General features: G+C 41.3%; 1 protein-coding gene across 1 annotated transcript in view; it reads left to right on the forward strand.

The window, feature by feature from the left end:
- Window positions 1-18,527, forward strand: part of LOC142157980 (mycocerosic acid synthase-like polyketide synthase) — a 41,656-nt gene that overhangs the window by 2,197 nt on the left and 20,932 nt on the right. The window contains 2 exon segments of the mRNA XM_075211475.1: window positions 3,301-3,461; window positions 5,480-5,683. Coding sequence (XP_075067576.1) covers window positions 3,301-3,461; window positions 5,480-5,683 — 365 coding nt within the window.

Consider the following 18,527-nt stretch of genomic DNA (forward strand, 5'->3'; position numbering starts at 1 on the left):
TTTAGGATAAGTGTTAGTATGTGGTTGAGGCTAGTATTCTTTTCTTTTACCCAAACTTATTAACTTTAGATTTCATTTAAAATAGAGACTCCTCTTTGAAACTTAGGCTTTTTTGTGTTCCTAGGAGATTCAGACAGAAACTCTTCATTCCATACTCCTTTAATAAGGATGTAAGCCACTATCTTGAGGTCCAGGGCCATTGTCCCTTTATGTAATTAATTTTCACTTACTGCAATCAGCACTTTGCTAAAGGTCAAGCTAATTAGGTCTAAGATACCACACCTGCAGCCTTTAAATTAACCTCACTGCTACCAATTTTTGAACAATCTAAGTTGGAATTTAATTTCTCTGCTATTGCTTCAAAGGGGCGGGATAAATGCAGTGGCGGACTCTGATGTTCCACTAATTCTCAGCCGTTAAATGGTGTATATTGGTTGCCGAGACATTCTCTCACTCAGGTGTAGACATTGCTTATCAGCGATGTGCAGGCTGCCTGCCTCAATCTCTGCTTACTACTACTTATAATGTTTGCAGCCCATATTAACCTCTGCTTGTTACCATTTACCCTTGTCTGATGCTTGTCTAACCTGGGTATTTTACTCCTACAATTCTGTTAGCCACATGCCACTATTTTTGACTGTATGTGATTACTGTTGCCAGTTTATACTAATGTTTCCTAGTAGGCCCAATTATTTGCATTAATTTACCTTATTAAAAGTTATCCTCTTATATTATCTATTTGCCTCCATCCATATTTAAACCTATACTATTGCACACAAGTCCTGGGTCAACTTAGCATCAGTGAGCACATAGCTCTTTATTAAAAATAGGGGCTGGTATAGGGGAAGACCAAACATAGTTCTATAGGTTTATTGGGAATTTTCTGGCAAACATTGCACTGAACCATCAACTTCGGCTTCATCCCTCGCGATTCTACCTTCTACACCCCACCTTCAGTTTTGTCCCTCATGACCCTTCCTCTCAGTGGCTTGGCCAGTCAGGATGTGTTTCAGATAGCAACTCCAGCCAAGTAATTCCCACCTGGGAGCATTCAGCACCATGCCATGTTGCTTGTGCCAGGTTAGTGCTTCAGGGAGCCTATGCAACTAAGGGGGTTTTCTCTGATGGGGGTGAGAGAACTCCTTGTTGAGAAATGTTTTTATTGTGGCTATTAAGGGCACTGGAAGTAAAAGTGCCCAAAATTGCTAATATCTGAGCTGTTGGAAAATACCCTTGTTTACTGGAACAAAAGGTGAATCTGGTGAGCATAGGGGCAATTCTTTCTCCATGCTCCTCTCTGCAATTTACATCATCCATCACCATCTCCTGTGGAGCTTGCTCCGGGGACAGCAAAGCCTTTATAGATTTCAAAGCCAGAAAGAATTTTATAGATTTGGACTTTGCCCGCAATTTGGAACTACCCTTGTTCCTGAAAATCAGGCAGATGGCTGTAGAAGCTGTGACAACTGATAACACCAGCATTAATAACTCACAAGTTTGTCCAGGTGCTGATGCTTTTCGATTTCAGTCACTGGGAGCTGTTCTCATTCAGCACCATTCACACTCCAAAGAGGCCAACAATCCTGGGTTTCCCCTGCACAACCCAGTGATTGATTGGAGAGCTAAATAGATACCGGCATGAGACGAGCCATGCCAGACCACTAGCCCATAACCAGCAAAATTTGGGACATTATGTGCTACAAATTAGAAAAAGAACTAAGCATTCACAATATTGTTTCGTATGTTAACCTCCTTCAGGTTCAAAAATGCTTAAGGTGCCATGACCTTCGCACTATCCAAACAGTTGTCTCTCAAACCATCTGTCATGGAGGACAAAGTCATTATACCTTCAAGCTTGCTTTCAAGATCGAAGTTGGGGCAGTGGAGGGTACAAGAATGGTGAAAACTGTAAGGGACTATGGTGACAGCGTTAGGATGTTCACTCAAGGGGGGGTGGGGGGTAAAGGTTAGGGCTCTGCTCTAACCACCTTTCCTGGGCCACAACATTTTATGATGGTGACACTGAGTGTAAATACACTTGTAGCTTTAATTACTCCCGCTCAATTTCTGATGTTCAGATGTTGATTGGGATAGTGGGACATTTTGAGTCTTTAAACTGTTCAATTTGTTTAAATCCTAAAATATGGAACTATGGACTCAGGTATTGTGAAGCAAAAATCCACTATTATACATTAATATATACTAATTAAAATAATTACATTATTTATACTTTAAGGTGCAATACTCTGTAAAAAAAAAAATAGGTGTATTTCTTTAACATAAATCTCTCTGGTTACCTGTAAGAAGAGATAACTTTTTTTAATTTTTCAATAGAATTCTGCTTTAAGCTGATATTAATTTAATTTAGTTTGTGCATTGTCATGTCATTAACATGGCAACCACAGTCACAAGACATCTATAGGGAGCAGAGAGGCTTTGGAATGCTTCTTCTCTTAATAGACACACCCTTCCCCTCCTTCCTCTATCATCACATGACCACAGAGCAGGTTCAGGACTGACTGGCTCTCACTCAGAGATCTACTCTTCTGGGATGAAACTGAAACGAAATGCCTCCAGGAGCCAAAAAGTTTTTTTCAAGTGCAATATTAACCATATTTAAATATGATAAACAGACTGATTTTGCAAAGAGAACACTGAGTCAATGGAGAAACTCCTGGATAAATAAGCAAATGTTAAAAAAAAACTAAAAAAAAAACTGTCTGTGAATTAAAACAAACAAAAATGTCGATTGCATCTTTAAGTAAAATATTTTTTATTATACTTAATATAGCATTAACATATTTTGCAGACATTGCACTGTCAGGGAACACTCTGTTGCCACTAACTCTATCAATACTCGCGTTTTCACTCACGTTTGAGTTTGTTGCATTAGCATTGTGTTTTTCCAAACACTTTTAGCTCCATTCATTTGTGTTAGCCAAGTGCGCACATTGGAAAAGTCTAAGCAATCTCCAATGATCTCCCGAATGCTAATAAAAGGTAGTAACAACCCCATGTCAAATGTTTTACATGCATTTTCCACCCATAGCGAATGCCAGTGGCTATAAGGCCTTAGGGAATGATTATGTAAACACACAACAGTGGCTCAGCTACAGTGGAAAATAAGGGTAACACTTAAAAATGTGTTTTAACACCACACTTCATATATGACGATCATTTTGTGCATTTGAATATCTTTTTTTTCCCCAGAAATATATTAAATAATTAACTGCAAGTTAAGTATCTAAGTTCCTTAGGTTTTTGTTGCATTGTTACATATCTTGTCTTTCTACCATCTAGAATTAATGAATTTGATAATACACTTTTTGGAATCAATAATTCAGAGACCAAGAAAATGGATCCACAACACAAATTACTGCTTGAATGTACGTACAGGGCTCTGGAAGATGCAGGATATGCTACAGAAACCATCAGTGGAAGCAAAACTGGAGTCTTTATAGGTACCATTTACAATTTACTTTCACTTAGTATTAAGTATTTATTTGGACAAGTAGGTTATCCTAAGTAAGCACAAAAAATGTGTGGTGGGTAGACAAACAGGGTAAGACAATAAGAAAATTAAGTGAGGTAAATATATGAATGAATTAACTGGAGTATTTATCTTTTAAAGTATAACTTATGAATTTATTACATAGTTTTCACTATTAAAATCAAAATTGTGTCTTTATTTTTGTGCTGGTCTAAATTCTCTTCAATAGAGGTCCTTTCCACCTTTATTTAACCTGAGAGGAAGTATATCTAAAATTACAGAAATTCTTTTAATTGCTGTAATGAAATACTCATAGGGGGGAATTCAGTTCATAGCAATGTGCCACTGGACACCTCTCGATGTCCAGCTGTCAGGCCCGACGCTCCCATTAGGCAAGGTTAGGCAGTTGCCTAGGGCGCTGGGCTCTGGAGGGCGCCACAGAATGAAGATCACTTTAAAACTGTGCGGCGACCGCTGACCATACCTTTCACGGCCGCCGCACAGCTTAAGATAAATCCACGGGGAGGGGGAAGGGGCTATTGATCCCCACCGCCGCCTTTCTGCTCCGTCTCCTCCCCTCCACTCACTGACTGTCGGGCGTGACATCATCATCACGGCCCGACAGTGTCAGTGAGTGGAGGGGAGGAGACGGAGCAGAGAGGAGGCAAGTTAAGGTAAGAAAAGATGTGGGGAGGGGGGGTGATTCCGATTTTGTAAGTGTGCCGGGGGGGGCCCCGATTTTGTAAGTGTGCCGGGTGGGGGCGCAGATTTTGTAAGTGTGCCGGGGGGGGGCCCCGATTTTGTAAGTGTGCCGGGTGGGGGCGCAGATTTTGTAAGTGTGCCGGGGGGGGGGCCCCGATTTTGTAAGTGTGCCGGGTGGGGGCGCAGATTTTGACAGTGTGCCGGGTGGGGGCGCGGATTTTGAAAGTGTGCCTAGGGCGCCAAGGACCCTAGCACCGGCCCTGCCAGCTGTACACACTACCGGTCATTTCTCTTTCGACCTCTATTGTGTTTGAGGAAAAAAGAGTTGAGATTTCAGGCCAGACATCTCCACCGACTGTCTTCATGGACCGTTCATGGCATATCGCTAAGAACTGATTTTCCCCCCATGGGGCTTTTCATATTAATTACTACTTTTTAATCTTAGAGAAATGTTGTCAATTTAATCAGGAATCAATCACATTTGAAATCATATAGACCACACTTAGAAATGATTTCAATATTATGAGGAATTTGTAGCCGGAAGTGAACAAAAGCTTTTAAAATACTTTCATGAATATGTAAAGATAGTTATGCCACTTAGAGGGAATAAATTCTGGCACTTTTTAAAATAGAAAAAAAAATGTTTTTATTGTTGCCAAGCACTGTGTACTGCATACAGTACATTCAAAACATCCAGTCAGAGAGAGCAAGAATCTCAAATTCCACAATATTATCATTATACATAGTGATGAACCTTATATGCAGTGAGTTTGCTAATGCAGAAATCAGAAGTTACAATGAGAACCAATATGTTACCAATAAAAAGGACTACGGTGACCTCTTGTGGCAACTAATTTCCGCATCACTTGACCTCCTTTGCTTAGTGCAGGGACTTCACACATCATACCCGTAGGAGGAGGGAGTTCATTGTGCACACCATCCTTCCTCTATGCGGCAATGGCCCCTTTGAAGGCTGGAGGGCCACTCTTGAAGCCCTTCAGCATGTTGCCTGCCATGAGGTACAGTGATAAATATTAAGATATTATTTAAACAGGAGGCAAAGTGGTAGAATTACTAAAAATTCTAAAACAGAAAAGTGGAGGTATTGCCCATAGGAACCAATCAGATTCTAGCTATCATTTATCTAACACATTCTAGAAAATATCCAAATAAAGCAGTAAGTTACATATTCAAATTAAGTGGCACTTTTTAACTATGATATTGATAGTTGTCCTTAACTGGTTTTAAAATGAGTCATGTTTTATACATCTGCCCCTCATTTTGTAGGTCTCATGAACAGAGATACAGAAAACATATTTAACAATCCTGCAGAAGGCATCAATCATTTTAGTGGAACCGGCACTTCAACATGCATAGCAGCCAACAGGATATCTTATTGCTTCAATTTGACTGGACCATCTTTGTCAATTGACACTGCCTGCTCCTCTTCCTTTGTTGCTTTACACTATGCCTGCCAAGCCATCAGACAAGGTATGAAGGCTCTATAACAAGATTCAAATTGATAAGTAAATTTACTTGAAAGACAAAATGATCATTTTATGTAAATGGTCATTTACAAAAGCAAAATGTGGGTGCATACTAGAGATAAGTCATCCACGTCATGTTTTGGCTTTTGTTTCCAAAACTATTGTGATGTTATAGTGTTTTTTCTAAATCCAAAAGTGACACGCAGCTCCTCCAACACGTTTCGAATAGTACATAGTCTTTCTCAAGGTGGATCCACTTTTGGATTTGGAACAGATCATTTTCCCGTTTCTTCATGACATCAAAGATTGGAAACATTTTCCAGTGTGTTTATCACCCCAGGGCTACCTTGAAAAGATCTGCTATACATTGCTTTTGTCTTCCCATCCTTTCTAGTAGGAGTGTCTGCACATACCTTATGCATATGTTTTTATTGTTTGATTAAATGTGAGTGTATTAGCTATATGATTCAAAAATTCAAGATTTTATTTATAAAACTTTATTATGTTGGATTCCTTTAATTTGATTCCATATTCTCCACAATGACTGTATGATGAGATATAGAGAATGATCTGATATCTAAAGGAGAAGCCTAAGAAAAGAGTTTTATATAGATGCTAAATATAAGAACATTTATAGCAAACTTTCTGACACTAGGAGGCAGCACATGTGAAAGGTGTCTTCAGAGAGATCATCAATTTAGAGATAAAAGAAAATGTCCTTCACACACCTGGTGTTTGAAAAAACGCTGATGCAAAAGACTTTACACATTACTCTGCCCCACACGGTAGTTACTGCCGTATAGATATGATTTTTGTCTCTTAATCCTTCACTCAAACAATATTAGATGCAGGAATCTCCCCGCTTACTTGGACAGACCATGCCGGAGTTCACATTACTCTTGATTTAATAAAGTTAGCTCCGCGTTCTCGGCGTTGGCACCTTGATGACTCCCTTTTGTTGGTACAGTCGGCCCAACAAGAAATTAAGGACGCAATCAAAGAATATTTTGAACTAAATACTTCAGAGGATACCCCAGGCATTTTATGGGAAGTCCATAAGGCTACCATTCGAGGTAGATTGATTAGCAAATCTTCTGTAGCTAGAAAATTAGCATCTCAAGAAATTCTTTACCTTGAAGTCAAATTAACTTCCCTCCTCGCCCAGCATAAAGTTCACCCATCCATGACATTACTCACACAAATTTCTGCAGTAAGAGGCCAGCTAAATGCAATTCTTTCTCGCAGAGCAGCGAATACTCTCAAAAAATTAAATCAGCAATACTACGAAAAGGCTGACAAAGCTGACTCAATGCTCGCTAACAAACTGCGGCAGAAAAAATCTCGAGGACAGATTACAAAGCCAAAAAATCTCCTTGCAGCCTATGTATGACCCGGTGCAAATCGCTCAAGAATTTCATGATTATTACAAAGCATTATACAATCTCCCCGAGACTTCATCCTTTGTCGAATCTCTTGACACAGAAATTACATCTTTTTTATTATCTCTCTCACTACCACATCTTTCGGACATTGATATCACTTTCTTGAATGCGGATATCACCCAGAGAGAAATCTCAGCAATAAAAATGAAGAAATCATCATTGGCTCCAGGGCCGGATGAATTCACAGCGCAATATTATAAAAAATTTGCTAGAGACCTTGCCCCACATATGACAGATTTTTATAACAACATCTTAAAGGGTTCACCTTTTAATGAGGCGACGACCTTGGCCACTATCGTTGTTATACCAAAACCAAATAAAGATCCTACCTCCTGTCCCAGTTCTAGACCTATATCTTTACTAAACGTTGACCTCAAAATCTATGCCAAAATTTTGGCTAACCGCTTGAATACTCTTCTCCCCTCCCTGATCCACCCAGATCAGGTTGGATTTATACCAGGCCGCCAAGCTATAGACAACACCAGACGGGCTATTGACCTCATACATTCTAATCATTCTGGTAAATCACCATCACTAATCATGAACATTTTGCCCAGGTTACTATATCTTTTTCAAGCCCTTCCCATATGCATCCCCCCTTATGAATTCAAATTTTTGCAACACTACACTTCACAATTTATATGGGGTAGAAAACGTCCAAGAGTCCGGCTCCTTGTCCTACAAAGATCGACACGGGATGGTGGGTCCCCAATTTCAGAAACTATTTTTTGGCAGCGCAACTTGCCCAATGTATTTTATGGAATTCCTCAGGCTCCTCCAGAGTCTGGGTCTCAATTGAAGCTGAGAGCTTGGGTATTTCTTCCGCTTCCTCTCTCCTGTGACTCCCTCGCACTAAACGTCCTCGGTCCGCTCTTTATCACCCAATTGTATTGCATTTGCTCTCTATCTGGGACCGAGCAAAAACACAAAGTTTGCTCCTAGTCCAATTGTTCCTCTCTTTGATAACCCAGATTTTCCACCGAGTCGTATAGCTTCGTCCTTTGATTTTTGGAAAAAGAACGATGACTATTATCTTAATGATATCACTACAGATACTTCTTTTCCCTCATTCGAAGACGGAAAAAAAAGGTATTGGGAATATTGAATTTGTTTTTTTATAATACTTACAACTAAAAAATTTTCATTCCACGACTAAATTATCTTTGAAAATCAGGCCGTTGACCTCATTCGAGTCACTTTTCCTCCGGCGGTCCTCTACCAATGGCCTTATATCTCTGCTATATGGGGAGCTGAGAGTCCCTGACTCAGACATCCAAGATTCCCATGAGTGAGCCTGGGAAGAAGATTTGGGAGGCCTCTTGGATAAAGAGGAGTGGGATGAAGTCCAACACGGCCTCTAGTTCAATCTATGTGAAGCTGAAAGAAAACGCCTATAAGCTTCTTTATTGATGGTACTTGGTCCCAACCAAATAGCAAAAATCTTTCAGGACTCATCCAGCTCATGTTGAAAAGGATGTTCGTCGGAAGGGTCCTTCTTCCATATGTGGTGGCAATGCCCCAAGCTTGCCCCATTCTGGTTGGAACTACGCGACTTTGCGTCTCAGATTCTGCAGGTTGACATCCCAATCTCTCCCAGATTTTTCCTTCTCCCACTTGGAATTCCATCTGCTACGACACATCAAACAAAAATGCACCGTCACATAGTTTCTGCAGCACTGTGTCAAATTGCCACTAATTGGAATTAACCCACCGCGCCCACTATGCAGGCAATTATTAATAGAGTTTGGCACTCATACAAAATGGAGTTTATGACATGCATACTGCGTAATACTTCTAAATCATTTAACAAAGTCTGGGCGCCGTGGATATAATTTTTTCAAGTCCAAACTCCTTTTGTCCTATGACTCCTCTACAACACTTCACTTGATATCCCTTCTCAATCCGTTACCACTCCCCCCCCCCTGCCTTCCCCCCCTTTCTTTTCTATTTCCTGCTCTGCCTTTCTTTTTCTTCTATTGGCGGCTTTGCCACATCGCCTCCTAATCTATCTTGCTTACTTTCAGCAGAAAATGAATAACCTCTTTTAAGCAGCTGAAATATCTATGCGAGTTACAAAAATGGCTGAACAAAGGCTTTATGAGGCCTTAACAAAAAATCATATTTAACATTTCCCATCTTTTATTCAATTTTCTGCCCTATCTTGAGAACCACATTCTTATTGTCGATCCTGCAAGTGCTTATAAACATGTATTCTGCTGCAGGCCACACGTGTAGGGTTGTTCCTCTTAGGAAGTTATCAACCCATTCCCTATTAGTAATAAACCTGTTATCCTAGTTGTCCTAACTTGATTTGCGAGGAGCTGCAGTTGCAGTGAGGATTTATCTAGGAAAAAAATCTCTTAATAAGTAGTCAATGACTTTATGGTAGTTCTGCAAGCTTTGCATGTTCTTCGTTCAGTCTTTAGTAGTTTAGTTGTCACAAACTGTGCAGTTATTTGGCTTTGCTAGTGGAAATTATTCATGACGCTCATCGTCAGGTCTGGATTCAGCTGTAATTTCTGTGATCATCAGAGGTTCAGTGGTTCCCTTTTTGGAGAGACAACAGTCAAGTGTCAGTAACTTCTTAATCAGCCCTATAATTAGTTTTATTATCCCATATACAATCAACAGGAGTGCCAAACCCCTTGCTACTAATGCCAATAATCCCAATATCCAACATGAATCATTACTGACAACTTTGCCGATGAGGTTATGCATGTGCAAAGGCATTTTCAGATTTTACTCCCCTATGAGTGCAAATTGTTGAGCACTCTTCTGTTTCTAACAGTGGCATAGGCAATTTGTCACTTCATTGTCTGTTTCACACTGGGTTAGGGAGGCCTTGATCCCTACTTCAGTCACAACTATTCTGGCAAGACATATCAATACCATAAGACAGTAAATTTCTATTTATCAGAACAAGACTCCCCTGATTTGAAGACTTTGCAGTGTGATATGTGAATCCAGGTGTCTTTTACCTGTATTTTCACTGCCATGGGAGGCGTCAACAGGACTTGGTAAGGACCCTCGTATCTGGGTTCAATACTTCTCCTGATGTGCTTTCTCATGACCACCCATCCCCTGGTTGCAGTCCGTGGGTACCTGTATCAAAATTAGGGTCTGGAATGGAAGAGAACACTTGACCATGTATTTCAGTTAGTTGTTTCTGTAATAAGACAACATAGTTCAACACATCACCATATACTTGCTGTAGTTGCTGTGATAAATAACAGCCTATTCTGTTTGCTGTGCCAAACAGTATCTCATATGGTGTTAAACCTGTGTCTTTCCTAGGAATGCTTCTTACTGAGTACAGGGCCATAGGTAAACATGTGATCCATGCCAGGCCTGTTTCAGCCATTATTTTCTGCATTTTTAATTTCAGAGTACCATTAAGATGCTCCACACAACCCGAACTTTGGCGTCTGTAGGGGGTGTGAAGGGCAGATATGATTCTCATGTCTTTTGACAGCTCATTGAATCCTTGCCCCATAAAGTGTGTCCCTCTGTCACTTTTAATGACTTCTGTTACCCCATATCTGCAGATTACCTCACTCATAATTTTCTTGGCTACTGTTTTAGCATTTGCTTTTCTACACGCCCATGCCTCCGGCCAGTGACTACAGAGGTCGACACAGACGAGCACATTGTCAAAGCCCAAGCATTTGGGAAGTTGTATAAAGTCTACCTGTATCCTCTTACCAGGGCCACCTTAACAACTTTATGGGCCCCCGGGCAATGCAGTGTACCGGGCCCCTAAAAATAAATATATATATATATATATATATAAATAGTGTGTGTGTGTGTGTGTGTGTAAAAAAAATATATATGTATGTAAAAAAAAACGTGATTATATATATAATCACTTTTTTTTTACATTATATATATATATAGGGGCCCCCTTAACTTACCTTAAGTCCGATCCTCTTCTTTTTTCCGCGCCGCTGAGTCTCTTCTGCCCTCTTCCGTGCTGTGGTTGCAGTGAATGCTGGGCGTGACATCACACCCAGCATTCACTGCAAGCACAGCACGGAAGAGGGGATCAGGGAGGGAGCCGGATCAACACTGATGTGACCGCAAGGTAAGTATTTAAAAAAAAAAAAAAAGGATTAGGATTCGGACAGGCCCCCCTTGCCTGCAGGGTCCCCGGGCACCTGGCCATCGTGCCCAATGGAAGAGACGGCCCTGCCTCTTACCCGGGTTATTCTGTGCACAGATTAGGCATCCTGCCATTAACGCCTGTGCTGCTTGGGCGAACACTGGTGCTGTCGATAACCTGTTAGTGAGTGCAACATTACCATCTGTTTGTACAGTGACAGACTCTGTGGATGGTATATGGGATATTGCTATTTTCTTTTTTTCACCAAATTCATCCCAATCCTTATTATTATAACTATGTTTGTCCTTAGTGCTTGAAAGGTCTATTGTATTGGGATATATCAAATGCTTTTGGAGGGCCATAGGCAAACCGAGGGGGGGGGGGTTTCCTAGTGCCTGAAAACCCCTCCAAGCCTGGGGCACTGTATAATTAAGGTGGCTGGACCCTGCCTCCGCTTCACACGGCTCTGCTTGAAAAGGGAGAGCTGCGTGCACCGAACAGTAGTGCAGGCAGCATTGCCCATGTATATTGTGGGGAAAAGAAGAATTGAAGAGCAGCCAAGCATTGTCTAAAATTATAGCCACGCCCCCACGCATGCTGGTCACGCCCACTGGTGGCGTGGTGTGTAAACCCCCCTCTACAAATCCTGCGTTTGCCCCTGAGGGCCTTGGCTAAGAATATCTTACTTGACCTTTACTAGTATAACTAATATGTCTGCTAGCTATAGTAAAAAGATGCTCCTTTTCAATAGACTTTAAAACCATGTACAGCACTGTCACTGCAAAATAAAACAAATGACAGTATTTTCTTGTTTTAGCTGCCACCTCACCAGGTAAATTTACAATGAGTTAGGAAACGAGGACTACAGAATTTTGTTACCTTATTGCACACAATATTAAATCATCCAAACAAAGTGAAAAGAGTCTGATTAGCTGGAGAGTAGGAAAAAAAACTGTTCTGGCTGCGCTTGTATTTACCCCTTCAGCTCATTTGAAATTCATTTTTTCTCTTTTGCGGTTCCACTAGAGCAAGCATAACTTGCCTGGCAGACAGAAGGACAGATCTTTGAATATCAAATATTAATAATAGGACCGTGGTTCCATTAAATGGATTAATATTTGCTAATTATTAACTTTAATAAAAATATAATAATATTGCTTAGAATTACACTGCTGTCTGCTCCAGGATCTAGACCAGTGATAGCCAACTTATACACTTTATGGTCCACATGGGTGGACCTCTAATCTTCAAATTGGCCACACATTACCAATAATCTCAGTAATAAGATAAAACAATACATTTAATCAAAGAAAGAGACACCTACCTTTAAAAACATATCAGCAAGTATTTTAAACAAGTGTTGCAAGTTATAACAAACAAATATAACAATAAAGCAGGAAGGAACTGGGGACCACAGGTGAATGCTCGGAGGGCCACCTGTTGTCGATCACTCATGTAGACCTTAGCCCCATCATTTCTCAACACAAAATGACAGCCCAAAGTTCCGATATCATTGGAAAGTAACATTTTGCTAATATGAGTTCCAACTCGGATTGGTAAAATTCATAATTCGCTCTATATCTAGTGCATAATAGATTTGCTTCCTAAATGTCAATTAGCTGCACATCGCATATATAAGTGTCTCTCCTATTCTGCATTTTAATGGTCCATGAATAAAATGTACATTTGCAAATCTTAAAACCTAATTTCAAAGTACTACCTACTAAAAGTTTCCATAATCCCTCTTTTTAAGCCCGTGTATGTCACAAAATTATGTATAGGGAACCTTGGGCTGTCTTTAAGTGTTACAACTTAACATGTTAAATGTGTCATACACGTATAATGAGTGAAAGGTGTCCCATTGAATGTAGCAGCTGAGTAGAAATATCTGCATTGTAAAAGTTGGTCCCCTTTGGAAAGTTAAAGACATTTTTGGACTAAATCGGATTTGCCCCCAAATGCTGCTTCCTCCCTTTTTAGGCCATTAAAATATCTCATTCATGAAATGAAATCTTGTTTTTTTGCTTAACTAAGTTTTCTCTATTGCATGTAATATATAAAACACATTTCACTGCCCATGCCCTGCAAGGTCCATCATTTTGAGCTTATCTTGCAATAGTTGTCATATTGTAATGCTAATTGGTACAATGCGGTGTCTTTGTGGCTGTTAGGACATTGCAGGCACACTGACATTTGATGTAGGTACTGTTGATAGAGTATGAGTTATATATCAAGGTACATTTCCTAAATTGCAATTTGTCACAATCTCCACCCCAGTTTTTACCATGTAAACTTGTTGGAGATTGACATTGGTATTGTAAAATAGTGCATTGTCTGGACAAATTCTTCTCTTATTGAGATTGGGGCCACTTGTTTAGACGTGGAAAGCCATACTATATCTTATCTTAACCCCCTGGTCCTTTGCACCTGCCTTCTTTGAGGTCTGGCTACTCTACACTTGCAGCATCACAATGTCATTATGTATTGTCTGCGATGCTTAAAGGTGCAGCGCCACTAAACATTGTGCTGGAATGCATGGTGTGAGTTGGGTTGCCTCCCCCATCCCATCTGAAAGATAGAGGGTCAGGCACTCAAGTAGCAAGGCCACCATGCACTTCCCTGGTGCTCAAGTGGGCCAGTTGGACTGTAAAAAACTGATGCAACTATGAATAAATAAGCCACTTGACAGAAATGAATGATTTGAGCATGTCAGAATCACAATCTTCTGTATTCAAAAGGACATTCTCTGCTATGTTGAGATAAAAATTAATAATTTGAGTTCGTTGTTCATTTTTAAGATTGATTTGACTGGTGTCAAAGCAACTTTAAGAATTCTTCTTTTCCTACAAATCCAAGTGCTTCCAGTTTTGAAGTTGGTGGATACAGAACAACTTGTAGTTAATCAGAAAAATTGAGAATTATACTCACCGTTAATTTCCTTTCCTTGACATAGCATGCATCCATGGCAGCTCTTACAATGGGTTAATACACTGATCAGCTTAGTGTAGACAAAAAGAATTAGCCCCACCTGAACCCTATATAAGGCAGCTCCTCATCTTCCTCAGTGTCTTTTGTAGCTACCCAAGTTGTCCTATAACACAACTATTAGAAAAAAGGTGGGAAAATATAGGGCTACCATGGAGTATGTCAAGGAAAGGAAATTAACGGTGAGTATAATTCTCAATTTTCCTTTCCCAACTCCATGGCAGCCCTTACAATGGGATATACCAAAGCAGTACATTAGTCGGGAGGGCAATAAAAACCAACACCTTAATACAGTCAAACAGAAAATTGATTTACACCGTTTGCTGGAGAATCTTTCTCCCAAACTGTGTCTCCTTAGAGACTGAAATGTCAAGCAGATAATGCTTAGAAAAAGTGTGCATCGATGACCATCTGGCTGCCTTACAGATGTCAGTTGCCGATGCATGGGTTCTATGCGCCCAGGAGGTAGCTACCACTCTAGTTGAATGTGCCTTCAGTATCTTAGGTACCTCACGCCCCTTTCCCCCTGTAGGCCTGTGCAATCACTTCTCTAATCCACTTCGCCAATGTGGGTTGGGATGGGGCCTGTCCTTTGCGAGGACCTTTAGGAAGTACAAATAGTTGCTTTGTCTTCCGAAGATTTCCCGCCTTGACAATGTAGGTAGATATGGCTCTCACCACATCTAGAGTATGGAGTTGTCTCTCCTCGCTATTAGTGGGATGAGGGTAGAGAGACAGTAGTACCAATTCTTGATTGATGTGGAAGGAAGAGACAACCTTGGGTAGATACCTTAATCCGATGAGCCAAAGTGATTGCCACTAGAAAGAGCACTTTCCAAGTGAGCCATTTGAGAGAAATATCCTGTAATGGTTCGAAGGGGTCAGTGGTTAAGGCTCCAGGACAATATTAAGGTACCAAGGGGTTAAGAATGGTTTGACTCTTGGTCGTAACCTCTTTAGAGCCTGAAAGAATTGGAAGACGAGATCCTGATATGACAGCTTGGTATCAAGAAGGATGTTAAGAGCAGATATGTGCACCGTTAATGTAGATGGTGTTAGTCCTTTAACAAAACCATCTTTAAGAAACTCTAATACATCTGGAACACTGGCGGACATGGGATCCTTCGCCATGTTCCCCGCCCAACAAATTAATTTTCTTCAAATTCTGTAATAGATTATAAAATAATTATTTTTTTTTGCCTGAATTAGAATGTCTATTACCTCGTCTGAAACACCCTTGGATTTCAATAGTCGCTGCTCAGTCTCCACGCCACCAAACCGAGGGAGTCCAGACCCTGATGTATGAGATCTGGTCTGAACGGCAACGGCCATGAATGTTCCAGCAGCATCCTCAGTGCTACTGCGAACCAAGGGCGACGGGGCCACCCCGGGACGGCTGCTACCACCCCCACCTTTTCCTTCCTTATTTTCCTGAGTACCTGAGGGATGACTGGAAAGGGAGCAAACATGTACCCCAGCTTGAAGTTCCACTGCATTGACAGGACATCTATCCCTAGGGCCCTGTTTTCTCTGTGACGGGAGTAGAATAGGGGTACCTTGGTATTGCTCTCTGTGGCCATCAGGTCTATTTCTGGCGTCCCAAACCTGTGTCGTATGAGCTGAAAGACCTTTTCATGCAGCTCCCAATCTCCTGGATGGTCTTGGTGTTTACTTAAATAGTCCGCCACCACGTTGTCTTTACCTGCCACGTGAAGGGCTGAGAGAGATTTCAGATTCGTCTCTGCCCATGCCATTAGTGTGATTATTTCGGTCAGCATTGCTCTGCTCTTGATATCACCCTGCTTGTTTATAAAGGCTACAACAGTCCTTTTGTCGGAGAATACTCGCAGATGTTTGGCTCGTAGATAGGACTGAAAGTAATGGACTGCACGCCAGACCGCTCTCATCTCTAATATATTCCCCTGGAGAAATCTCTCTTCGTCTCACCAAGTGCCCTGTGCGACCATTCCTTGCATGTGAGTGCCCCAACCTATTGAACTGGCATCTGTGGTAATAACACACCAGTCTGATATACTACCCCTTGACCAACATTGTTGTGTGACAGGATCATTTAGCTTATGAATCACTTTTACCTTTGCAGTCTGGCTGGGCCACATTGCAAAATGTAGCCTTAACCTCATGTGTCAAACTCCCATTGTCCCATAGATTGCGAGCAGGGCCTTCTCACCTCTTTGTTTCACCCAGTTTGTTTATAAGTTTACTATGTTTGTCCCCAATTGTACAGCACTACGGAATATGTTGGTGCTATATAAATAAATGATGATGATGATGATGATGAGAGAGACACACCTTGCTTTCTCAAGCCTAGGAGCTGCCACCAATCCAGGGACTGTCTTGCCGACCTTGAGAGGTTGATTTTGGAATCTAGAGACACAAAGATGTTTGATTGAAGCTCTCTCATATGCCATATTGCCCAAGGAGGGATTCCTATTGTTGAGGAAAACATTCCTAGAAGGCAAAGACACGTTCGTGCTTAAATTCGATATTAAATCTGGACTTGGTGCGGCAGTGGCTGGCTTTTGTCCAGTCTTTCCTGAAAGAGACAGACCTTGTCCGTTCTTGTATTTATTTGCATTCCTAGAAACACTAGCTGTTGTGAGGGTATCAGATTTCTTTTTGATACATTGATTAACCAACCGTGCTGTTGTAGGAACCGGATTACCTGGGATGTAACCTCTAAGGCCGCTTCCTCTGACTTTGCCGAAATCAGGATATCATCCAGCTACGGCCACAAAGATACTCTTCTCTCTCTGAGTGTTGCTATGAGAACTATAAGGACTTTGGTAAATGTTCTTGGAGACATGGTAAGGTCAAACGGAAGACAAGTAAATTGGAAGTGGCGTCCTTGAATGCAGAACCTCAGGAACTGCTGGTGATGGATCGTGATCGGGATATGAAAATATACATCCTTTAACTCTATCGCCGTCAGAAAACTCCTGTTTCTACTGCCTTGAGGATTGAGTTGATAGACTCCATTCGAAAGTGTTTTGCTCGCACATAGCAATTGAGGGCTTGTAAATCTAGTACCGTTCTGAAGGCACCTGATGCTTTCTGAACGAGTTACAGCTTGGAATAGAACCCCATGTTTTCCTGGTAGCTTTTGTTTTCACCAGGCTTTTTAGGCTTTCCTCCAATGCTTGTTGTTCTAAGGAAGACGTGGGACTTCTTGACTGGACAAATCTGTTTCCTTTTGACCAGGTATGAAATTCTATGGCATAACCCCTGGTGAATATCTCCTGGACCCATTTGTCTTGTGTAGTCTGATTCCAAATTTCTGCAAAGCGTGATATCCTGCCGCCCACTGGAGTTAGTGGAGACTAGATCTGCAGATAGTCATTGGGTCCTTTGCTGTCCTTGTTTCCCCCTTTTTGATCTGAAGGGCCGAAAGGACTGCTTTGCCTTATTATCTTGGTGTATGGAATACTGTCTTCCAGGCCTATAGGCACGGGCTTATTTAAACTGTTGCCTTGGAGAATAAGTGTGGAACCGTCTCCCATTTCTGTCTTGTGGTAGACAATTAACTCTACCACTTGCTAGCCTATCCTTTAGATTATCCAGTTTCTCCCCAACCAAGAATTTACCTTCATACAAAAGCGTTGTCAGACGGCTTTTGGATTGGTGATCTGCCGCCCATAGACGTAACCAAAGCGCCCTTCTTGCTACAATTGCAGAGTCCGTGCTCTTAGAAGAGAACACAATCGTATCCAACGAGGCTTCACAGAAGGAATCATTTCTTTTCTGCATAACCTCTAAGAACTTTAGAAGGTACAATCTATTTATTCTATCTTCAATATCTGTATGCAACGTGCTGGCCCACAACTTAAGGGCTCTAACTTTCCGGCAATCAACCATCACAAACTGCACACACCCGATTTTTAACTTTACATTTTCCTTTTCCCAGCACAAGCTCAACAGAGGTACTGTAAACAATAGGACGAAAAGGTACTAAGTAAGCTATTCTAAAGTACACAAACACCCACTCTAAGGGTTTACCTTGGGGTGTCCTTCAGCTTTTTTGGTGCAGGTCTCTGGTCCATAGGGCACTGTATCCAGATAGCTGCTAGGTCCTGCAGCATACATCCACCTATAGCCAACAATAAGCCTCATATAATGGGCGTCAGTTGCTTAAGATTGGTGTCTGCCCTGACATCATCAAAGTGTGTCCATAGCATGGTAACCATTTCCACCTGTCTTCCTTCCGACAGGTGATATGATAAACAGAGCCTGCGCTGCCAGCAATCTGTGCAGCGTACTGCGCATGCACGCTCTGCGCGCACGCGTCCTCTTTCATCCTTGAGGTC

The sequence above is a fragment of the Mixophyes fleayi genome, chromosome 5, assembly GCF_038048845.1.
Source record: "Mixophyes fleayi isolate aMixFle1 chromosome 5, aMixFle1.hap1, whole genome shotgun sequence".
Classification (NCBI taxonomy): Eukaryota; Metazoa; Chordata; class Amphibia; order Anura; family Limnodynastidae; genus Mixophyes; species Mixophyes fleayi.